This window comes from Scyliorhinus canicula, chromosome 15 (assembly GCF_902713615.1).
Source record: "Scyliorhinus canicula chromosome 15, sScyCan1.1, whole genome shotgun sequence".
Classification (NCBI taxonomy): Eukaryota; Metazoa; Chordata; class Chondrichthyes; order Carcharhiniformes; family Scyliorhinidae; genus Scyliorhinus; species Scyliorhinus canicula.
The window spans coordinates 87,278,855-87,303,852 of record NC_052160.1 but is presented as its reverse complement, the minus strand read 5'-3'; the positions used below and the strand labels follow the sequence as shown (position 1 = coordinate 87,303,852).

General features: G+C 52.4%; 1 protein-coding gene across 5 annotated transcripts in view; it reads left to right on the top strand.

Moving 5' to 3' along the window:
- Positions 1–24,998, top strand: part of sycp1 (synaptonemal complex protein 1) — a 741,816-nt gene that overhangs the window by 120,204 nt on the left and 596,614 nt on the right. For all 5 annotated transcript variants that reach the window (XM_038820847.1, XM_038820848.1, XM_038820846.1 and 2 more), the window contains exon 9: positions 12,344–12,452. In XM_038820847.1, the coding sequence (XP_038676775.1) occupies positions 12,344–12,452 (109 nt within the window). The remainder of the gene's footprint in view (positions 1–12,343; positions 12,453–24,998) is intronic.

The following is a 24,998-nucleotide window of genomic DNA, read 5'->3' as shown; positions in this document are numbered from 1 at the left end:
ACCTTGGCTCCTGCAACAAGTTCCAGTTCTCCCCCCCCCACTATCAGTTTGTGTGTGTCCAAGTCAGAAGTCAGGGATGGCCCCAAGCACCTTCTTTGCGAATACCACATCGTCCCAATTGGAGCCATATATACTTAACAGCGCCACTAGCCTCCCCTCCAGCGCCCCTGTCACAATCACATATCTGCCCCTTGATCTGCCACCACCTTCTCCATCTGGAAGCATACTCTTTTGCTGACTATTACCGCTACCCCTCGAGCCCTTCCGTCAAGTCCAGAGTGAAACACCTGACTCACCCAGCCCTTTTTAAGTCTCACCTGGTCCTTCACCCTCAAGTGAGTCTCCTGCTGCATTGCTACATCGGCTTTCAAACTTTTCAGATGAGCTAGCACCCTTGACCTCTTGACCGGACCTCCTAACCCCCTCACATTCCACGAGACAATCCTAACTGGGGGTCTCTCACCTCCCCACCCTCCTTATCCACCATCATCATGTGCCTGACCCGCCCCTATCCATTAACGTCGAACCCCCTCCCAAAAATCCCCCTACATTTCCTCTCGAAAAATCATCTCCCAGCATCAGTCCCTTTCCCACCCACCTTGCTCGCCTCGTAGGCCCATCGAAACCTGCCAATCAGGCTCCAATGTCTGCAGCCCTCCTCTCACCTCACCTCCGTTCACTAGTCGACTTTAGTTAGCTAGCGTGGGTGGCTCCCCGGCCACGCTATACCGTCCCTTCCCACCCAGTCCCAGAGAAAGAAAAAAACGAAAAAACAATCCAACCCATACAATTCACTAAACTAAGATATGACCGTCGCAACACAGAATACCAATCAACCCAACTAATAACTTAGTTGAACTCTGTAACAATGTGAAGAGAAGTAAATTACAGTACACATCAGTAAAAAGAAAGTTGTAGCATTTGTACGTTTTCCAGCTCCCCAATGACAGTCCACAGTCTTCCAGCTCCGCTCCTCACGTCTGTCCCAAGCCTTCTGCCCTCACGAACGCCTCAGCCACTGCCGCTGTCTCAAAATAAAAGTCCTTGGCACCATATGTCACCCTCGGCTTCGCTGGGTATACCATACTAAATCGCACCCCCTTCTTGTACAGTGCCACCTTCACTCGCCCTAGCACCGCTCGTCGCTTTGCCAGCTCCACTGTCAAGTCCTGAGAGATCCGAACTCCGGCACCATCCCACTGCACATCCTGCTTCTGCTTCGCACAGCTTAACACCTTCTCCTTCATGCAGTACTTATGGAAACAGATGATTACTGCTCTTGGCGGCTCATTCACTTTGGGCTTCGGCCTTAACGACCGATGAGCTCAGTCCAGTTCGTATCGAGAGGGGTTCTCCCACTCCCCATCAGCTCCGCCAACTTCTTAGCTAAGTACTGTGTTGGCTTTGGACCCTCTATCCCTTCTGGCAAGCCCGCAATTCTTAGATTGTACTGCCTCGAGCGGTTCTCCAAGTCCTCAAGCTTTGTTCGGAGCCCTCTGTTGACCTCCACCTCCCCCATTGAGGTGAGCTGGTCGCTGTGCTGCGACGCGGCCCCCTCCACTTCCTTCATCTTCTCGCCCAGCTCTCTCACCTCGGCCGATGTCTTTGCCACAGCTAGTCTCACCGGGACGATTGTCTCCTCCACCAATGACTTCAATGTGACTGCCATGTCCTTCCTCAAAGCCTGCATGTGCCTCGCAAACTGCTTTTCCAGCTCCACTTGCTCATCTTCTACACCGAAAGTAGCGTGGTGGAATGATTAACATAGCTGCCTGCCATTGGTGCAGAACACCGGCTTACCATTGGCCCTGGTCGGTCATGTGCCTCTCGACCGATTGGTTGAGACCAGTCATGTGACGGCTCCCCGATTGGTCGAGAGGCTGAGTTAACCCCGCCTCCAGGGCGAGGTATAAATACCCAGCACGCCCGGCGGTCGGCCATTTACTGTAGTCGACCGCAGGGCTAACATCTAGCTTATTAAAGCCTACTTTTGTACAGCAACTCGTCTCGCGTTCAATTGATGGTTCATCAATTTAATAAGCTAGTATTTTGATGATGGAGCTCCGGAACAAGCCCGAATGCCTCCGCACCAGCCCGCAAACTCAGAACGCTTCAGAAATCTTTAAACATTGGCTTTTGGTTTCGATGGTTACCTGGCGTCCGCAAACAGCCCCCCCCCACCATGGCACAGAAGCTTCATATCCTCCACTCCAGCGTGGGCATGGCGGCCTACGCGATGATTGCGGAGGGAAAAGATTACGATGCGGCCATGGATAAGCTGAAAGGACAGTTTCTTAAACCGGTAAACAGTAGCGAGAGAGAGAGAGAGAAATACAGCACAGAACAGGCCCTTCGGCCCACGATGTTGCGCCAAACTTTTATCCTAGGTTAATCATAGAATTTTGGACACTAAGGGCAATTTATCATGGCCAATCCACCCAACCTGCATACCTTTGGACTGTGGGAGGAAACCGGAGCACCCGGCGGAAACCCACGCACATACGGGGAGGATGTGCAGACTCCACACAGACAGTGACCCAAGCCGGGAATTGAACTTGGGACCCTGGAGCTGTGAAGCAATTGTGCTATCCACAATGCTACCGTGCTGCCCTTAAGAAGAAATTAATCTACACTCCATTATTCTACCCTAATCCATGTACCTATCCAATAGCCGCTTGAAGGTCCCTAACGTTTCCGACTCAACTACTTCCACAGGCAGTGCATTCCATGCCCCCACTACTCTCTGGGTAAAGAACCTACCTCTGACATCCCCCTATATCTTCCACCATTTATCTTAAATTTATGTCCCCTTGTAATGGTGTGTTCCACCCAGGGAAAAAGTCTCAGACTGTCTACTCTATCTATTCCCCTGGTCATCTTATAAACCTCTATCAAGTCGTCCCTCATCCTTCTCCGTTCTAATGAGAAAAGGCCTAGCACCCTCAACCTTTCCTCGTAAGACCTACTCTCCATTCCAGGCAACATCCTGGTAAATCTCCTTTGCGCCTTTTCCAAAGCTTCCACATCCTTCCTAAAATGAGGTGACCAGAACTGCACACAGTACTCCAAATGTGGCCTGACCAAGGTTTTGTACAGCTGCACCATCACCTCACGACTCTTAAATTCAATCCCTCTGCTAATGAACGCTAGCACACCATTGGCCTTCTTCACAGCTCTATCCACTTGAGTGGCAACTTTCAAAGATCTGTGAACATAGACACCAAGATCTCTCTGCTCCTCCACATTGCCAGGAACCCTACCGTTAACCCTGTATTCCGCATTCATATTTGTTCTTCCAAAATGGACAACCTCACACTTGTCAGGGTTAAACTCCATCTGCCACTTCTCAGCCCAGCTCTGCTTCCTATCTATGTCTCTTTGAAGCCGACAACAGCCCTCCTCACTATCCACAAATCCACCAATCTTCGTATCATCTGCAAATTTACTGACCCACCCTTCAACTCCCTCATCCAAGTCGTTAATGAAAATCACAAATAGCAGAGGACCCATAACTGATCCCTGTGGTATGCCACTGGTAACTGGGCTCCAGGCTGAATATTTGCCATCCACCACCACTCTCTGTCTTCTATCGGTTAGCCAGTTCGTTATCCAACTGGCAAAATTTCCCACTATCCCATGCCTCCTTACTTTCTGCATAAGCCTACCATGGGGAACCTTATCAAATGCCTTACTAAAATCCATGTACACCACATCCACTGCTTTACCTTCATCCACATGCTAGGTCACCTCCTCAAAGAAGTCAATAAGACTTGTGAGGCAAGACCTACCCCTCACAAATCCGTGCTGACTATCCCTAATCAAGCAGTGTCTTTCCAGATGCTCAGAAATACTATCCCTCAGTACCCTTTCCATTACTTTGCCTACCACCGAAGTAAGATTAACTGGCCTGTAATTCCCAGAGTTATCCCGATTCCCTTTTTTGAACAGGGGCACGACATTCGCCACTCTCCAATCCTCTGGTACCACCCCTGTTGACAGCGAGGATGAAAAGATCATTGCCAACAGCTCTGCAATTTCATTTCTTCCCTCCCATAGAATCCTTGGATATATCCTGTCAGGCCCGGGGACTTGTCTATCCTCAAGTTTTTCAAAATGCCCAACACATCTTCCTTCCTAACAAGTATCTCCTTGAGCTTACCAGTCTGTTTCACACTGTCCTCTCCAACAATATGGCTCCTCTCGTTTGTAAATACTGAAGAAAAATACTTGTTCAAGACCTCTCCTATCCCTTCAGACTCAATACACAACCTCTCGCTACTGTCCTTGATCGGACCTACCCTCGCTCTAGTCATTCTCATATTTCTCACATATGTGTAAAAGGCCTTGGGGTTTTCCTTGATCCTACCCGCCAAAGATTTTTCATGCCCTCTCTTAGCTCTCCTAATCCCTTTCTTAGTTCCCTCCTGGCTATCTTGTATCCCTCCAGCGCCCTGTCTGAACCTTGTTTCCTCAGCCTTACATAAGTCTCCTTCTTCCTCTTAACAAGACATTCAACCTCTCTTGTCAACCATGGTTCCCTCACTCGACCATCTCTTCCCTGCCTGACAGGGACATACATATCAAAAACACGCAGTACCTGTTCCTTGAACAAGTTCCACATTTCACTTGTGTCCTTCCCTGACAGCCTATGTTCCCAACTTATGCACTTCAGTTCTTGTCTGACAACATTGTATTTACCCTTCCCCCAATTGTAAACCTTGCCCTGTTGCACACATCTATCCCTCTCCATTACTAAAGTGAAAGTCACAGAATTGTGGTCACTACCTCCAAAATGCTCCCCCACTAACAAATCTATCACCTGCCCTGGTTCATTACCAAGTACCAAATCCAATATGGCCTCCCCTCTGGTCGGACAATTTACATACTGTGTTCGAAAAGCTTCCTGGACACACTGCACAAACACTCCCCCATCCAAACTATTTGATCTAAAGAGTTTCCACTCAATGTTTGGGAAGTTGAAGTCGCCCATGACTACTACCCTGTGACTTCTGCACCTTTCCAAAATCTGTTTCCCATTCTGTTCCTCCACATCTCTGCTGCTATTGGGGGGCCTATAGAAAACTCCCAACAAGGTGACTGCTCCTTTCCTATTTCTGACTTCAACCCATATTACCTTAGTAGGCAGATCCCCCTCGAACTGCCTTTCTGCAGCTGTTATACTATCTCTAATTAACAATGCCCCCCCCCCCCCCACCTCTTTTACCATCCTCCCTAATCTTGTTGAAACGTCTATAGCCAGGGACCTCCAACAACTATTTCTGTCCCTCTTCTATCCAAGTTTCCGTTATGGCCACCACATCGTAGTCCCAAGTACCGATCAATGCCTTAAGTTCACCCACCTTATTCCTGATGCTTCTTGCATTGAAGTATACACACTTCAACCCATCTCCTTGCCTGCAAGTAGTTTCCTTTTTCAGTGTTACCTTCCCCACTGCATCACTACGTGCTTTGGCGTCCTGAATATCGGCTTCCTTAGTTGCTGGACTACAAATCCGGTTCCCATTCCCCAGCCAAGACTACTAGAAAACCTCCCCCCCAGGATATTGGTGCCCCTCCGGTTCAGATGCAACCCGTCCTGTTTGTTCAGGTACCACCTTCCCCAGAATGCGCTATAATTTTCCAAATACCTGAAGCCCTCCCTTCCTCACCATTCCTGCAGCCACGTGTTCAACTGCACTCTCTCCCTATTCCTAGCCTCGCTATCACGTGGCACAGGCAACAAACCTGTCCTGGCCTTTAACTTCCACGAGGGCCCTGCGTGCGCCGCCATCTTGTGCCCCGGACGCCACGTGCGGGTCCTGGGCGCCGCCATCTTGGGGCGCAGACTCCACATGCGGGTCCTGGGCGCCGCCATCTTGAGGCCCCGACTCCACGTGCGGGTCCTGGGCGCCGCCATCTTGGGGCCCCGACTCCACGTGCGGATCCTGGGCCCCACCATCCTGGACTGGCACGCAAGGTTCTGCCAGCACCTACTCGGCCGACGACGACTACGACGATCGTTCTTCTCCACGGCTCGCGGCCATTCAACTCGACTAGTCACGGCCACGCACGCTCGCCAAAACAACGACGCTGATCCACCTCAACGGCCACGAGACGGGCTGCCTGCTGGACTCCGGGAGCACGGAAAGCTTCGTTCACCCTGCCACGGTAAGACGCTGCGCACTCCCTGTCCATCCTGTGAAACACAAAATCGGGTTAGCCTCAGGTTCGCACTCCGTCCGCATCACCGGCTGCTGCATCGCGGACCTCATGGTCCAAGGGAAGGTTTTTAAAAATTACAAACTCCTTGTCCTCCCTCACCTTTGCGCACCGGCACTCCTAGGACTGGACTTCCAGTGCAACCTGCAGAGCTTGACCTTCCAATTCGGCGGCCCTATACCCTCCCTCACTGTCTGCAGCCTTGCGTCCCTCAAAGTAGACACCCCCTCCTTGTTTGCTAATCTCACCCCCGATTGCAAACCTGTCGCGACACGGAGCAGACGGTACAGCGCCCAGGACCGGACCTTCATCCGGTCCGAGGTCCAGAGGTTGCTGAAGGAAGGGGCCATCGAGACCGGCAACAGTCCCTGGCGAGCCCAAGTGCTGGTTGTCCGGACTGGGTAGAAAAACCGGATGGTCGTCGACTATAGCCAGACCATCAGCCAGTTTACGCAACTGGACGCGTATCCTCTCCCCCGTATTTCCGCCATTGTAAACGATATCGCGAAATACAAAGTCTTCTCCACTGTGGACCTCAAGTCCGCCTATCACCAGCTCCCCATCCGCGCGAGTGACCGCAAGTACACCGCGTTCGAGGCTGATCGGCGCCTCTACCACTTCCTTAGGGTTCCATTCGGTGTCACAAATGGGGTCTCGGTCATCCAACGGGAGATGAACCGAATGGTCGACAAGTACTGATTACGGGCTACCTTCCCGTACCTCGATAATGTCACCATCTGCGGCCACGACCAGCAGGACCATGACACCAACCTCCGGAAATTTCTCCAAACCGCAAAACCCCTCAACCTCACATACAATAAGGATAAGTGCGTGTTTAGCACTGACCGTCTAGCCATCCTCGGCTACGTAGTGCTTAACGGAGTCATAGGCCCCGACCCTGAACTCATGCGCCCCCTGATGGAACTCCCTCTCCCCAATACCCTCAAATCCCTCAAACGCTGCCTGGGTTTCTTCGCTTACTACGCCCAATGGGTTCCCAATTACGCCGACAAGGCCCCTCCCCTCATTCAGACCACGACCTTCCCGCCGTCGACAGAGGCCTGCCAGGCCTTTAGCCGCATCAAAGCAGACATCGCAAAGGCCACGATGCGCGCCATCGACGAGTCCCTCCCCTTCCAGGCCGAGAGCGACGCATCAGAAGTAGTTCTGGCGGCCACCCTGAACCAAGCGGGCAGACCCGTGGCCTTCTTCTCCAGAACCCTCCAGGCTTCCGAACTCCGCCACTCCTCAGTGGAAAAGGAAGCCCAGGCCATAGTTGAAGCTGTGCGGCATTGGAGGCACTATTTGGCCGGCAGGAAGTTTACCCTCCTCACAGACCAACGGTCAGTCGCCTTCATGTTTGATAATGCACAAAGGGGCAAGATTAAGAATGACAAGATCTTACGGTGGCGGATCGAGTTGTCCACGTACAACTATGAGATCTTGTATCGTCTTGGGAAGCTCAATGAGCCTCCTGATGCTCTGTCCCGCGGTACCTGCGCCAGTGCGCAGATAGATCGCCTCTGCTCCCTCCACACGGACCGCTGCCATCCAGGGATGACCCGTTTCTACCATTTCATAAAGGCCCGCAACCTGCCTTTCTCCATCGAGGAAGTCAGGACAGTAACCCGTGACTGCCACATCTGCGCGGAGTGCAAACCGCACTTCTACCGCCCCGAGCACGCACATCTGATCAAAGCAACCCGCCCCTTCGAACGTCTCAGCATTGTCTTCAAGGGGCCCCGTCCCTCTAGCATTTACTTCCTGGCGGTAATCGACGAATACTCCCGCTTCCCCTTCGCCATGCCCTGCCCCGACATGACCACATCAACCGTCATTAAGGCCCTCCTCTCCATCTTCTCCCTGTTCGGCTACCCTGCATACATACATAGCTATCGGGGGTCCTTATTTATGAGCGACGAGCTGCGTCAATTCCTGCTCAACAGGGCATTGCCTCTAGCAGGACGACCAGCTATAACCCTCGGGGTAACGGACAGGTCGAGCGGGAGAATAGTACCATCTGGAAGACCATACTACTGGCCCTCTGGTCCAGAGATCTCCCTATTTCCCGATGGCAAGAGGTTATCCCCGATGCCCTACATTCTATCCACTCACTCCTCTGTACCACAACAAATCAGACACCTCATGAACGACTTCTTGTTTTCCCCAGGAAGTCGTCCTCCGGATCTCCTCTCCCGACGTGGCTGGCCGCCCCCGGACCCATCTTGCTCCGGAAGCATGTGCGGGTGCACAAGTCCGACCCGTTGGTGGAACAAGTCCAGTTACTCCACGCTAACCCGCAGTATGTGTACGTGGAGTACCCCGACGGTCGGCAAGACACGGTCTCCCTCCGGGGCCTGGCACCCGCCGGCGTGCGGCCTTCCCCCCCCCCCCTTCACCACAGACCCCCCCCCCCCCTCCGTTTTGTTTCCCCCAGGGCCCCACCCAGGCCACCCCTTCCCCATCCATGGCGTCTCCACCTCCAGCCCGGATGATGGAGACAGTTCAAGGACCATCGCTCCCGGACTCCAGGACATCAGCGGAATCACCACCTGCCATTGGTGCAGAACACCGGCTTACCATTGGCCCTGGTCTGTCATGTGCCTCTCGACCGATTGGTTGAGACCAGTCATGTGACGGCTCCCCGATTGGTCGAGAGGCTGAGTTAACCCCGCCTCCAGGGCGAGGTATAAATACCCAGCACGCCCGGCGGTCGGCCATTTACTGTAGTCGACCACAGGGCTAACATCTAGCTTATTAAAGCCTACTTTTGTACAGCAGCTCGCCTCGCGTTCAATTGATTGTTCATCAAGTAGTGCGGCCCTACCATGCGGTCCGGCCTCTGCCACCTTGTCAGCACTTTTGCCTGTCTTCTCATTCAACGGCGAGCCCGCGTTTCCTCCCTTGACGCTGCTTTTCACATTCTTTAACGACTTATTATTTTTCCTTTTTCTCACCCTTCCTTCTTCAATCTCAAATTTCTTTATATCTTCTTTCTCTTCTTTTTTTTTATACCAGAATTTCCCTGGGACCGGGCTCAGTCTCCTTTCCACATTCTAGGCGGGCGCCATCCGATGTGGGACATCTCAACCTACATCACGCCCTGTCTTCGGACCTGCGGTCTTAGCCTCCACTTGGCTCCGCCCCCGCTGCTTCCTTCAAGTTTTCAGGAGAGAGAAAAACGAAAAATAATGTCCCTCTTCCTCTCCGTGCTCTTTGAAGCCTTCAGCTTTCAGGATGCTCCTTGGGGAAACAGGTCGTGATTCCGGCGGCTCCTCCACGTGCAGTCGCCCCACCGACCCCACCGGGACCAGTCTCTCCCCTCCTGCCTTTTCAACCCCCCAGCTCCATGAAACTGAGCTTTGATGCTGTCACAGGGTGAGGGAGGCAAAGCTGACCCTGGAGAGGTTTATTTATTTATTTTCCCCCGTTAAAAACTTTGCGGAGAATTCCTGAAAAAGACCGCAATATCGCGGACCGGCGGGAGCTTCTTCTAAACGTGGCCGCTCCGCTTGCCGACTTGGAAAATTTTTATTCCCCTCTCCTGTGAAGACAGGCAAAATACTGCTTCAGTGCCTCTGCCATTTCCGTGTTCCCAATTATTACCTCACCAGTATCCTCCTCTAAAGGGCCAACATTTACTTTAGCTATTCTCTTTCTCTTTATCTACTTCTGGATGTTATTTGTATCGGTGTTTATGGGGGTGATTCTCCAAGCCCCGCGCCGGGCCGGAGAATCGGCGCAACTCCGAGGTGCGGAGAATCGCTGCCATTTGCGCTGGCCCTTTTGGCGCGGTGCCGGCCCTGGGCCGCTGGAATCGACGGGGCACCGATTCTCCGTCCCGCATGGGCCAAGTGGCCACGCGGAAACGACAGAGTCCCGCCGGCGACGTTCACCGCTGGTCGCTGCCGGCGGGAACTCTGCGCGAATGGTCGGGGAGGTGGGGGGCGGCCTGTGGTGGGGCTCCGTCACCGGGAGGGGCCTCTGATGGTGTCTGGCGCGCGATCGGGGCCCATCAATCGGCATGCGCAGGTTGGCGTTGCGCCTTTTTGGCGCCGGGAAAGGAGGCTAGAGCAGCGTGAACGCGACAACGCGAACACTTGGGCTCCATTTGGGAGAATCGCCCCCTATGTTTTCTGCGAATTATCTTTTGTAGTTCACCTTAGCTCTTTTGATTTTATTTTCAGTAGCGTTTTGCTAAACCGTTAAATTTTCCCAATCCTCCACCAGCTTTTGCAATATTGTATGTCCTAGTTTTTACCTTTCTGTCTTCTTTAACTTCCTTTTCAGCCATTAATGATTTTATCCCTTTTACAATTCCTCTTCCTCTCAGGGAAATACTTTATTGTGAGGTATTTAATATCTCCCTGAACATCGCCATTGTTCCTCAACTGTCCTACTGTCCTAAATTGTTTGTGCCCAGACTACTTGGGCCAACTCTTTCCTCATACCTGTATGATTACGTTTGCCCAACTTTGTCTTCTCTCACTCATTCTGAATTTGAAATTCTGTCATATTGTGATAATTCCTTCCAAAAGGATCCTTAATGACAAGACTATTTGTCAACCCTTCTTCGTTACATAATACTTAATCTAAAATGGTCTGCTCCCTGGATGGCTCCATAACATTTTGTTCTGAGAAACAATCCCTCATACACTGTGAAATCTTCGTCGAGCCTAGCCATGCCAATTTGATTAATCCAGTCAATATGGACGTTAACATCACCCATAATTACAGTTGTTCCCTTTTCACAAGCCCTAATTATTCCTTGGTTTAAACTATGCCGCACTTTGGATGTATTACTCGGGGACCTGTAAATTACCATTTTTTCCCAGGTATTTTATTTCCACCCAGATCAATTCAACATTTTGGCCCTTAGTGCCAATATCATTCCTTAATACAGCCTAGATGCCACCGTTAACCAGTGAAGCAATTCCACCTCCTGTTTCATCCTGTCTTATCCTTTCTGATTATTGAGTACCATTGGACATACAACTCCCAGACTGCATCCTCTTGCACCCATGTTTCACCAAATCATACCTATTTGTCTCTATTTGTGCTGTCAGCTCATTGACCTTATTCTGAATACTATGTGAATTTCGGTACAATATTTTAAAATATTTCCCAGTGATTTGTCTTTGCCTTGCAGGATTTTCTTGTGCACTACGCTTTTCACACATTTTTATTTCCTTTAGCACTGTTCTCTACAGTGTTGAGGATCCAGGTTCGAATCCCAGCCCTGGGTTACCATGTGTGTGGAGTTTGCACATTTTCCCAGTGTCTGCGTGGGTTTGACACCCCCAACTCAAAGATGTGCAGGGTAGGTAGATTGGCCATGTTAAGTTGCCCCTTAATTGGGAAAGAAATTATTGCATACTCTAAATTTTAATTTAAAAAAAAAGGAACACTAGTCCCAGATGGGTGCAGGTGGAGACCGTCCAAATGGTGCAGCTCCCTCCTATGAAAATACTGCCTGTGCCCCAAGAAATGGAACCCCTCTTGCACTACTCCTTTAGCCATGCGTTTATTTCCCTCATTTTCTCATTCCTTTGCCAATTTGCATGTGATGTGGAGATGCTGGTGTTGGACTGGGATGGGCACAGTAAGAAGTCTTACAACACCATGTTAAAGTCCAACAGGTTTGGTTCGAATCACTAGCTTTCGGAGTGCAGTCAATGATGCAAGATGAAACTTTGAATGCAAGTCTTTGCAGGTAATTAAGTCTTTACAGGTCCAGACGGAGCGAGTGGAGAGAGGGATAATGACAGGTTAAAGAGGTGTGAAGCTACGTCTCGGGTAATAATCCAGAGACTATCTTTTAACTCTATATCAATTGATTTAATTTCAATTGACCAGTTGTCCACAAAGCAATAGCATGGAACTCTAGATTACTAGTCCCTCATCACACTGCACCACCATCCCTCATTGTATTGACAATGCAACAAAAATGAAATTTCACCCATTAAATTTCAAAATTTTGCTCACGACAACAGTATTTAAATTATATCTTAATATAACATGCATGAAATGAAATATGTTTTTTCACATAAATCTGAAAATTGCATTACTTTGATCTGTTTACTCAAATTGAAGTTATTTAACTTTAAAATCTATCAATTTCAAGGTACAGCAATTGCAACAGCAGTATAAACAAAAAGGCAGTGAGCTTCATGAAACATGGATTCAACTGCAGGAGTCCAAACTCAGATGTGATCAGCTAGAGGAAGCAATCAGTAAGTGATTTTACCTATTTTGTCAATGTAAATTTGACTTAGGTGATGGCAAGCTAGAGAACTGAAAAGGAGAAAGGAAATTTGCAAATCTATGGGGCCGAATTCTCCATTACGGAGACTAAATTGACGCCAACACAGGATTCGTGCAGCTCCGCAATAGCAAAACTAGTGGCACACCTCGACTGATTCAGCTACTGTTAATGGATTAGCATTGGCACCACATGGAACACAATCGATTCCAATAAGAAGCGGTGCGGGATTCGCCGTTTCAGTGATTGAGACTCAGGAGGCTGACAACCTGCAGCCCCATATACATACTTCACTCCCCACACACACCATCCCAGCCAACAAGGATGGCAGTGTGATAATCACTACTGTTGTGTATATTAGGAGATGTGTGGTAAGACCCTGTACTACAGGTACGGGGGTAGTCCCTGTCTGCTGGCTCCGCCCTGTAGGATGAGTATAAATATGTGTGCTTCCTGTACAACAGCCATTTTGCCAGCTGCTGTAGACGGCCACACATCTTAGAGTAATAAAGCCTCAGTTGTATTCTACTCTCGTCTCTGTGCAATTGATCGTGTATCAGTTTATTACTCTAAGATTTTCAGAAGATGGACCTCCGCATCAAGCCGGATCGCCTGCAGCTGGATCCGCAATCAAGCGACGCCAAAAAGGACTTTCAACATTGGCTAGCTTGTTTCGAAGCTTATATCAGGTCTGCACCAGACCCAATTCCGGAAGCTCAGAAGATCCAGATACTCTACTCATGGCTGAGCTCCAACGTATTTCCTCTTATCCAGGATTCGCCCACCTACGATGAAGCCATGGTGCTACTGAAAGAGAATTACGCCCAGCGGGCGAACACGCTCTTTGCCAGACACGTACTCTCTACTCGTAGTCAACTCCCTGGTGAGTCCGTGGAAGATTTCTGAAGTGCTTTAATTCCACCTGGTCAGAGACAGTGACTGTCAGGCTGTCACGGCCGCGGAACATTCGAACCTCCTCATGCGGGACGCTTTTGTTACGGGGATAGGGTCAGACCTCATATGCCACCAACTTTTGGAGGGGACAACGCTCGACCTCGCTCAAACCAAAAAGCTGGCGCAATCGATGACGGTCGCCTCGCACAATATTGAGGCCTACACCCCCAGCCGCGCGCCCCACCCCTCCTACGCATCATGGACTCCACAGACGGCTGCACCACCGGGGGCCTCACCCAGCCAATCCTACGCCTGTGCCACGCGCCGGCCAGCCAACCCCGGGGACCCCCGATGTTACTTCTGCGGGCAACAGAAAGACGCTGCCTGGCCCGCAGCGCCCTTTGCAAGGCCTGCGGGAAAAAGGGGCACTTTGCTGCAGTGTGCCAGGCCCGCGCAGTCGCCGCTATCACCTCGACCCCCCTCGCGTAGGGACAGTGGGCGCCATCATCTTTCCCTCCTCGGACCATGCGCGGCCAGTGGGAGCCGCCATCTACCCCTCCTCGGACAACGTGCGGCCCATGGGTGCCGCCATCTTTGCCAACCCCCGCCACGTGCGGCCCGTGGGCACCGCCATCTTGTCCACCCCAAGATCATCAGGCGCCGCCATCTTGTCTCCCCCACGGCACATCGTTCCAGGACCCGTGCCCGCCGGGCACCCCATTGTTCGACACCAGCGACGACCAGCCGCGACTCGCCTCGGTCATGATTGACCAGTCTCGCCCGCACAATCTAGCCACCGCCTCGACAAGCGTGAAGATCGATGGGCACGAGACCACTTCTCTGCTGGACTCCGGGAGCACAGAAAGTTTAATCCATCCAGATATGGTAAGGCGCTGCTCCCTTGCGGTACACCCCGCCAATCAGAGAATCTCCCTGGCCTCCGGGTCCCACTCCGTGGTGATCCGGGGGTACTGTATAGCCACGCTCACGGTCCAGGGTGTAGAGTTCAGTGGCTTCCGCCTCTACGTCCTCCTCAACCTCTGCGCTGCCCTGCTACTCGGCCTGGACTTCCAGTGTAACCTCCAGAGCCTAACACTGAAATTCGGCGGGCCTCTACCACCCCTTACTGTGTGCGGCCTCGCGACCCTAAAGGTCGACCGACCTTCCCTATTTGCAAACCTAACCTCGGATTGCAAACCAGTCGCCACCAGGAGCAGACGGTACAGCACCCAGGACTGGCCCTTCATTAGGTCGGAGGTCCAGCGGCTGCTTTGGGAAGGCATCGTCGAGGCCAGCAACAGCCCCTGGAGAGCCCAGTGGTAGTGGTGATAACTGGGAAGAAACACCGAATGGTCGTGGACTACAGCCAGACCATCAATCGGTACACTCAGCTCGACGCGTACCCCTTCCCACACATAGCTGATATGGTCAAATCAGATTGCACAGTACCGGGTCTTCTCAACTCAAACCTACAAACCGCCTACCATCAGCTCCCCATCCGTAAGGCGGACCGCCCATACACTGTCTTCGAGTTAGATGGCCGCCTCTACCACTTTCTCAGGGTTCTCTTCGCCGTCACCAACGGGGTCTCGGTCTTCCAAATAGAGATGGACCGAATGGTCGACAGGTACAGGCTGCGGGCCACTTTCCCGTATAATGTCACCATCTGCAGCCACGACCAGCAGGACCATGACGCCAACTTTTCCAAATTTCTCCACACCGTCTCTCTCCTAAACCTCACCTAATAACAAGGAGAAGTGCGTATTCAGCACAAACCCATTATCCATCCTCAATATGTGGTCCAAAACGGAGTTCTGGGGCCCGATCCCGACCGCATGCGCCCCCTCATGGAGCTCCCCTTCCCCACTGCCCCAAGGCTCTCAAGCGCTGCTGGGGTTCTTTTCTTACTTTGCCCAATGGGTTCCAAACTATGTAGATAAGGCCCGCCCACTCATCCAGTCCACCCTTTTTCCCCTGACAGCCGAGGCTCAACAGGCTTTCAACCGTATTAGAGCCGACATCGCCAAGGCCGCGATGGACGCATCCGATGTGACGTTGCCCTTTCAAGTGGAGTGCGACGCATCAGATGTCGCTCTCGCTGCCACGCTCAATCAGGCAGGCAGGCCCGTGGCATTCTTTTCCCTCGCCCTTCATGCCTCCGAAATTCGGCACTCCTCCATCGAAAAAGAGGCCCAAGCCATCGTTGAAGCTGTGCGGCATTGGAGGCATTACCCAGCCGGCAGGAGATTCACTTTCCTCACCGACCAACGGTCGGTAGCATTTACGTTTAACCACACACAACGGGGCAAGATCAAGAACGATAAAATCTTGAGGTGGAGGATCGAGCTCTCCACCTACAACTACGAGATTTTGTATCGCCTCAGTAAGCTCAATGAGCCCCGAGATGCCCTATCCCGAGGTACATGTGCCATGGCACAAGTAGACCGACTCCCGAAACTGCACAACCTTTGTCACCCGGGAGTCACACGATTGTACCACTTCATAAAGGCCCGAAATCTGCCCATCTCCGTCGAGGAAGTCAGGGCAATCACCAGAGACAGCCAGGTCTGTGTGGAGTGTAAACCCACTTCTACCAGCCGGACTGTGCATGCCTGGTGAAGGCCTCCCGCCCCTTTGAACGCCTCAGCGTGGATTTCAAAGGGCCCCTCCCCTCCACCGACTGTAACACGTACTTCCTTAGTGTGGTCGATGAGTACTCTAGATTCCCCTTCGCCATCCCGTACCCCGACATGACGTCTGCCACCATCATCAAAGCCCTCAACACAATGTTCGCACTGTTCGGCTTCCCCGCCTACATCCACAGTGACAGGGGATCCTCATTCATGAGTGATGAGCTGCGTCAGTTCCTGCTCCGCAGGGGTATCGCCTCCAGCAGGACGACCAAGCTATAACCCCCGGGGAAACGGGCAGGTGGAGAGGGAGAACAGGACGGTCTGGAGGGCCGTCCAGCTGGCCCTACAGTCGAGAAATCTCGCGGCCTCCTGCTGGCAGGAGGTCCTCCCCGATGCACTGCACTCCATTCGGTCATTCCTATGCACTGCGACTAACGACACACCCCATGAACGTCTCTTTCCCTTCCCCAGGAAGTCCACAGGGACCTGGCACCAGCAGGTTCCACACACACACACACAGCTCCGGCCCGGCGCCACCCTCCTCTTCCCCCGCGCATCCAGCAGCAGCAGCAGCTCCCCCCAAGGACCATCCTTCCCCTGCCCATGCCTGAGGATGAAGAGAATTTCGGCACGCTCCCAGAGTCACAGAGGATCAGACCACCACTGGAATCGCCGCCACCACTGCGTGGCTCCCAACGTCACATCATAGCCCCAGATCGGCTAAACCTGTAATTGGTTCGGGACTGTTAAAGCACCTTGTACTGGATGTCAAAAATGTTTTTTTGCCTCTGTATATTAAACTTGCTCTGTATATAGTTCTCCGCCACCCCCGCCGGACTCAATTTTAACAAGGGTTGAATCACCACTGTTGCGTCTAGGGAATGGTTTAGCTCACTGGGCTAAATCGCTGGCTTTTAAAGCAGACCAAGTAGGCCAGCAGCATGGTTCGATTCCTGTACCAGCCTCCCCGGACAGGTGCCGGAATATGGCGACGAGGGGCTTTTCATAGTAACTTCATTGAAGCCTACTCGTGACAATAAGCGATTTTCATTTCACTTCATATTAGGAGATGTGTGGTAAGACCCTGCCCTTCAGGGTCCCTGCCTGCTGCCTCCGCCCAGTAGGTGGAGTATAAATATGTGTGATCCCTGTACAGCAGCCATTTCGCCAGCTGCTGCAGGAGGCCACACATCTCAGAGCAATAAAACCTCAGTTGCATTCACCTCTCCTCTCTGTGCAATTGATCGTGCATCAGGCAGCAAGACGCGTAGCTCCACGATTCGCCAATGCCGAGCTGGAGACATTCCTGGACGCGGTGGAGGAGAGGCATTTGACCCTGTATCCCGGCCCAGGAAGGAGGCTGTCTCCTGTCGTCATTCGCTGTGCCGAGGTGCAGATGTCAGAGGTCGTGAGTGCCATCAGTAACAAGGTCCGGACTGGCCACCAGTGCCAGAAAAAACTGCACAAACTCCTCTGGGTGAGTAGGCAACACTGTGGCCCTGACACTGCCCCTGTCCCACATACCTGTAACCCCGCCCCCCTCAACCAGGAGTGCGCCAGAACCCCCACCATACAGCACACACCCAGGAGGAGGCCGCCCACAACCACAGGATGTTGGGGAAAACTGGAGGGGGAACCGTTGGACCTGTGGTGGCCCCTGACCATAGCAGAGCAGAGGACCTTCGACGTGGTCCGTCACCCGGAGGAAAGGAACGTCGCCCTGCTGAATTGCGGTTCCCCGTGCAAGGTGTATACTCTCCCCCGCCCCCCGTCCCACATACACCACACCACTCCGATCCCAGGCCACACTTACCCACTCCACTCCCACCCCACCTTCGGTCTAAACATGCATCTTGTGTGTCTTACAGGACCTGCTTGACATTGAACGGGTCTATTTGGCATCCCCCACCCTCAGCCAGTGTCACAGCAGGAGCCCCCTGTGAGCCAAGCACTGACAATAAGAGCAGCTCGGAAGGCAACCCTCGGCCCGAGACACAGGACATTCCGGAGTTCGAGTCAGAAGATGACACAGATTTCCCGCCACAGCTGTCTCCAACACCCTCCATCATCCCAGGGGATACTCACTTCGGTTGGGCACTTTGGTGAAAAGATTCCTGGGCCACTCCCCAGTGCGCACCACACTGTTGATCCGGTATAGCAGGTGGAGGTAGGAATACCCAAGGGGGTGGTCACTGGTTGAATTTTCACAGGCTCAGTAGGTTGTGGCATGTCAATGGGTGATGTGGCGTAGTCCCACTCCCTGTGCTCCATGGCCGTGAGCAAGCAAACCCTGGTCAAGACCAGAGTGGGCCTCCAGGACTGGCAGTGTCAAGTGGTGGGGGAGTCTGAGGCGATAGCTCCACTCACACCTCCATCCTATGGAGTAGCCCGGTGGCCATTGGGCACTCCAAGGGATGAGATGTTGATGGGGCACATGCCGGTGACTCCCGCAAGGGAGGTGCTGGAACACTGCAGCATCTCAGACTCCCACCCTATCTCCTGTCCATGGCGCATCTGGTGGGCATCTGGCAGAACAGGGCGGCACCACGCCACCTGGGACACCAAGCAGCAGCTAGGTCCATCCAACTCCGGCCGCCCCAGAAGACGCCCGACTAAGGGGACCCAGGTTGCAGGGCAGGAATCACAGCAGGCTGCCTCCACTCCTGCCGTATTGTCTGGGGATCCACCATTACGTAGCATTGGCCTATACAGCCAGAACGTTAGGCACTAGTTCAGTTGGCACCATTGTAACCTGCCTCGGTGCTCTGTCAGATGGATGTGAGGGGTGGCCTGGTCTGGTCTAGCCAGAGAGCGGGATTTCAGGAGGAAGGGGACGGGATGATGCGGTGTCATCTCTCTCCTCACCCCCAAGTATGTGAACCCTGGAGGTGATCAGAGCATCCTGTGCACGTTGTGCAGTCTCCCAAGCCTACTTGGCCCCAAGTCCTGCTCATCCTCGCCATCCCAGCATTCTCCTTGTTGGAGGAGGACTGGGGTTCATCCGGTGAGGAAACACAAGGCCCCACCTGGAGGACCTGTCAAACTTGAGTTGTTTTTGTTGTTATGGGCCAGGGTTTAGAGAACGCCAAAGTGTATCATGGAGTTCACCTGACCCACAACTTCTAATAGATTGTGGTTATAGGGAGCACAAGGTCCTACTTTACAGGTGTGATGCAACAGAGATCTAAAGTACTTTTAAAACAAAACCATGGCCGGAATTCTCACTTACCTGGCAGGGCAGGGGGTCCCAGCGGGACGGAGTGGCGTGAACCACTCCGGCGTCGGGCCGCCCCAAAGGTGTGGAATCCTCCGCACCTTCAGGGGCTCGGCCCGCCCTGGAATGTTTGGCGCCCCGCTGGCCGACGAGATAGGGGCCTGGCGCCATGCCATAGGGCACAGAAGGGCCTCTGCAAGTCGGCGCATGCGCAGGAGAGCCAGCGCGTGCTGGCCTCATCCCCGCACATGCGCAGAGGGATTCAGTTCCGCATCGGCCGTCGCGGAGGACCACAACGGCCGATGGGGAAGGAATAGAGTGCCCCCACGGCACAGGCCCGCCCGTGGATCGGTGGTCGCCGACCACGGGCCAGCCCACCGTTGGGGCACCTGCCGGGGCAAGATCCCCCGCGTCCCCCCAGGAACCCCGGAGCCCGCCTGCGCTAGCAGATCCTGCCGGTAAGGGGCCTACTGTGACTTCCGCCAGTGGGACCGTCTACAGGCGGGTGGAACTTTGGCCCATCGCGGGCCGGAGAATTCTGGCGGCCCCGGCACCCATTGCGTCCTGCCGGACCACGCCATTCTCCGAGGCGGGCGGCGATATTCACGTCCGGTCGGTTTATGGTGGCAGGGAGAATTGGGAGGACGGCGGGGGCGGGATTCACGCCGACCCCCGGCGACTCTCTCATCCGGCGGGGGGTCGGGGAATCCCACCCGATGTTTATTTATGAATCCAGTTAACACTTTAAAAACGCACAGTAAACATCTTAACCATCAACACCAATAATCCCCAAAACTACAATATTCTATAAGTAACTCTTCATAACTTTCCTAACATCATCCATAAGTCCAAAAGACCCGTTTAAAGAAAGACAACAGGTTTAAATTTTCTATAGAAACAGGTATTACTCGGAAATCCTCAAATGAGCTGGAGACAGTCTGTAGCTTGCAGTGAGATCATTATACAGCTCCTTGCTTTGCTTGCAGCTATCCAACTCTGAAAATGAAACTAAACACACACTGTAGCTGCCTGCTCAAAAACAAAAGTGAAAACCAGACAGCCCAGCTCCACCCACACTCTGACATCACTGCAGCTATTTGATAAACACCCATTTCTTAAAGGTGCTCTCATGACATTGCCCCATCCCTCCTTCTGACCACTTGTTCATTCTCTCACAGGTCTTTCAGCCGAAGTCACCGGCCCATTCTGGAAGGGTCCCGCTCCAGCCTCCCAGAAGACCACCTCAGGGAGACCTCCTAGGAAGACACGATCGATGCTTCTCGGCTGTCATCCCCATCCTCCACCAGTGCAGATACATGCACCTTGGTGGGTAATGTCAGTGTTCTGGCTTCTGGGGCACAATGTCCTCCAGGGAAGGAAATCTGCCATCTTTACCCAGTCAGGCTTACATGTGACTCCAGATCCACACTGCGATGCAGTTGACTCTGAACTCCCCCCCCCCCCCCCCCCCCCCCCCCAACCACTGAAATTGCCCAGTAAGCCACTCAGTTCAAGGGCAATTCGGGATGGGCAACAAATGCTGGCCTAGCCAGCGGCACCTACATCCCAAGAACCAATAAATAAAAAAATCTGGTGAGCACCCCACAGCTGCTGATGCACATCAGGTGGTGTCAGAAACCTCCACATTAACTCCTACCAACTTTTACAGATGCACCATAGAAAGCAACCTACCTGGCTGTATCACAGCCTGGTATTGCAACTGCTCGGTCCAAGACCGCAAGAAACTTTAGAGAGTTGTGAACACAGCCCAGTCTATCACACAAACCTGCCTCCCATCCATTGACTCCATCTACACCTCCCGCTGCCTGGGGAAAGTGGGCAACATAATCAAAGACCCCTCCCACCCGCCTGATTCAATCTTCCAACTTCTTCCATTGGGCATGATCTCACTGAATGGCAGAGCAGGCTCGAGGGGCCAGATGGCTTACTCCTGCTCCTAGTTCTTATGTTCTTATGCAAAAGTCTGAGAACATGCACGAACAGACTCAAAAACAGCTTCTTCCCCGATGTTGCCAAACTCCTAAATGACTCTCTTATGGACCCACCTGATTAACACTACACCCGATGCCAGTGTTTATGTAGTTACATTGTGAACCTTGTGTTGCCCTAGTACATAGAACATAGAACATAGAATGATACAGCGCAGTACAGGCCCTTCGGCCCTCGATGTTGCACCGACATGGAAAAAAAAAACTAAAGGCCATCTAACCTACACTATGCCCTTATCATCCAAATGCTTATCCAATAAACTTTTAAATACCCTCAATGTTGGCGAGTTCACTACTGTTGCAGGTAGGGCATTCCACGGCCTCACCACTCTTTGCGTAAAAAACCCACCTCTGACCTCTGTCCTATATCTATTACCCCTCAATTTAAGGTTATGTCCCCTCGTGCTAGCCACCTCCATCCGCGGGAGAAGGCTCTCGCTGTCCACCCTATCTAACCCTCTGATCATTTTGTATGCCTCTATTAAGTCACCTCTTAACCTTCTTCTCTCTAACGAAAACAACCTCAAGTCCATCAGCCTTTCCTCATAAGATTTTCCCTCCATACCAGGCAACATCCTGGTAAATCTCCTCTGCACCCGTTCCAAGGCTTCCACGTCCTTCCTATAATGAGGCGACCAGAACTGTACGCAATACTCCAAATGCGGCCGTACTAGAGTTTTGTACAACTGCAACATGACCTCATGGCTCCGGAACTCAATCCCTCTACCAATAAAGGCCAACACACCATAGGCCTTCTTCACAACCCTATCAACCTGGGTGGCAACTTTCAGGGATCTATGTACATGGACACCGAGATCCCTCTGCTCATCCACACTACCAAGAATTTTACCATTAGCCAAATATTCCGCATTCCTGTTATTCTTTCCAAAGTGAATCACCTCACACTTCTCCACATTAAATTCCATTTGCCACCTCTCAGCCCAGCTCTGCAGCTTATCTATGTCCCTCTGTAACCTGCAACATCCTTCCGCACTGTCTACAACTCCACCGACTTTAGTGTCGTCTGCAAATTTACTCACCCATCCTTCTGCGCCCTCCTCTAGGTCATTTATAAAAATGACAAACAGCAACGGCCCCAGAACAGATCCTTGTGGTACGCCACTCGTAACTGAACTCCATTCTGAACATTTCCCATCAACTACCACTCTCTGTCTTCTTTCAACTAGCCAATTTCTGATCCACATCTCTAAATCACCCTCAATCCCCAGCCTCCGTATTTTCTGCAATAGCCGACCCTGGGGAACCTTATCAAACGCTTTACTGAAATCCATATACACCACATCAACTGCTCTACCCTCGTCTACCTGTTCAGTCACCTTCTCAAAGAACTCGATAAGGTTTGTGAGGCATGACCTACCCTTCACAAAACCATGCTGACTATCCCTAATCATATTATTCCTATCTAGATGATTATAAATCGTATCTTTTATAATCCTCTCCAAGACCTTACCCACCACAGACGTTAGGCTCACCGGCCTATAGTTACCGGGGTTATCTCTACTCCCCTTCTTGAACAAAGGGACCACATTTGCTATCCTCCAGTCCTCTGGCACTATTCCTGTAGCCAATGATGACCTAAAAATCAAAGCCAAAGGCTCAGCAATCTCTTCCCTGGCTTCCCAGAGAATCCTAGGATAAATCCCATCCGGCCCCGGGGACTTATCTATTTTCACCTTGTCCAGAATTACCAACACTTCTTCCCTACGCACCTCAATGCCATCTATTCTAATAGCCTGGGTCTCAGCATTCTCCTCCACAATATTATCTTTTTCTTGAGTGAATACTGACGAAAAGTATTCATATGTATTGTAGTATGTATTTCTTTTATTTTCTTTTCTTTTCACGTACTTAATGATCTGTTGAGCTGCTTGCAGGAAAATGCTTTTCACTGTACTTCGGTACACGTGACAATAAACAAAATCCAAGTCCAATCATTGCGAGACAGCAGTTGGAGTCTGCTGGATCCCAGATCCCAGCTATTTTCCAGCCTGATGTTGAGCCTCTTTTTCAGGGTTACCTGGAGGTGATAGAGACAATAGGGAGCGGCCGGGAGATTCACAGGGAAATGTCAGTGACACTCCAGCAGATCGCTTGGAAGAGTCCTATAGGCTATGGGCGCAGGAGATGTCGCCGGCAATGTGTGGCACCGAGACCAGCAGTGCTAAGGTCAGGACCGCAGTGGAGAGCCTGGTGCACGATGTCTGCACCATTGGTGAAGAAAAGAAAAAGAAATCGCTTATTGTCACAAGTAGGCTTCAAATGAAGTACTGTGAAAAGCCCCTAGTCGCCACATCTGGTGCCTGTTCGGGGAGGCTGGTACGGGAATTGAAACGTGCTGCTGGCCTACCTTGGTCTGCTTTCAAAGCCAGCGATTTAGCCCTGTGCTAAACTTGGGAAGATTTCCCAAGGCACTGGGCAGTCAGTGACTGCCATGGCTGAGGGTCTCGGCAGAATGTCCGATTCGCTGGGGGATGTGACCCGGTACCAGCCTGACCTTGAGGTGCTGCGGGACAGTCCGGCTCTCAGGTGGGAAAGCCCGATGTGCTGCGGAGCTTGTCTAAGTTGCAGGTGTGCATTGCAGAGGCGTTGCAGTCCATGGGCTGGCTTCTGCAACAATGGGGCTATGTCCTCTTTTACGCTGGAGTCTCACTCTTGACTTTCCTTAAGAACGTCCTGAGCGATTTTCCTACCTGCAGTGGCTGGGAGGGCCCGGAGTGCTCCTTGCAACTCTGGCTGCGGATACGGGCCACCGCATATCTGGTTGGGAGTCCGCGCATGCGCATGGCGGCTGCCTGCAGGAGCCGCACCATGCGCGATAGCGGACTCGGACCGAGGACCATCAGCCAAAATGTAGGCCCCTCTGAGATGGCGTGCGCCCGCGGATCCATGCCGCCCGATTGCTCCCCTGGCCGTCCATGAGGCTCCTCCCCGGTGATCGATTCCCCCCACCCCCCACCAGGGTTACCGCGGACTCAGTCACTGACGGCTGATACGTAGTTTCAACTTGGAAAATTTTGCGCAGAGAATCGCGGGAGGGGTCTCTGTCAATGGACCCCTAGCCGTGCCACATAGATCGCGCGTGAGCGATCCTGAGTGATTATCCCGCGACTGGAGAATCGCTTCAGCGGCATCGGTCCTGATTTTGTTGTAAACAGCCATTCTCCGCCCCCATGCCGAACGCGATTTTGGCGCGGGGTGTGAAGAATCCAGCCCCAAGTCTCAGTTACTGATGCGCTTTGCCGAGGGCATTGACACGATGGTGCAGACCATGGGGAGCTGCGAGGGCTGGCAGAGCCAGATGAAAATCGCTTATTGTCACGAGTAGGCTTCAATGAAGTTACTTTGAAAAGCCCCTCGTCGCCACATTCCAGCGCCTGTCCGGGAAGGCTGGTACGGGAATGTAGATGATGTAGGGGCAGCCAGGGCTCGAACCAGCTGTCCCTTCATTCCAAGGTGAACTTTACATAGAACATAGTGCAGAAGGAGGCCATTCGGCCCATCGAGTCTGCACGGACCCACTTAAGCCCTCACTTCAACCCTATCCCCAACCCAGTAAACCCTCCTAACCTTTGGACCCTGGGCCCTATGGACACACTAGCAGGAAGACAGGGCACTGGGTGCCAACCAGGACCCATCCCATGGAGTGGAGGCACTGGTCACCAGCATCTCCGAGTTCCACTCCTCTGGTGATGCCGCATCCCGCAGCCAGCACACAGGACAGGGCGGCACTGCTGTGCTTAGATCGC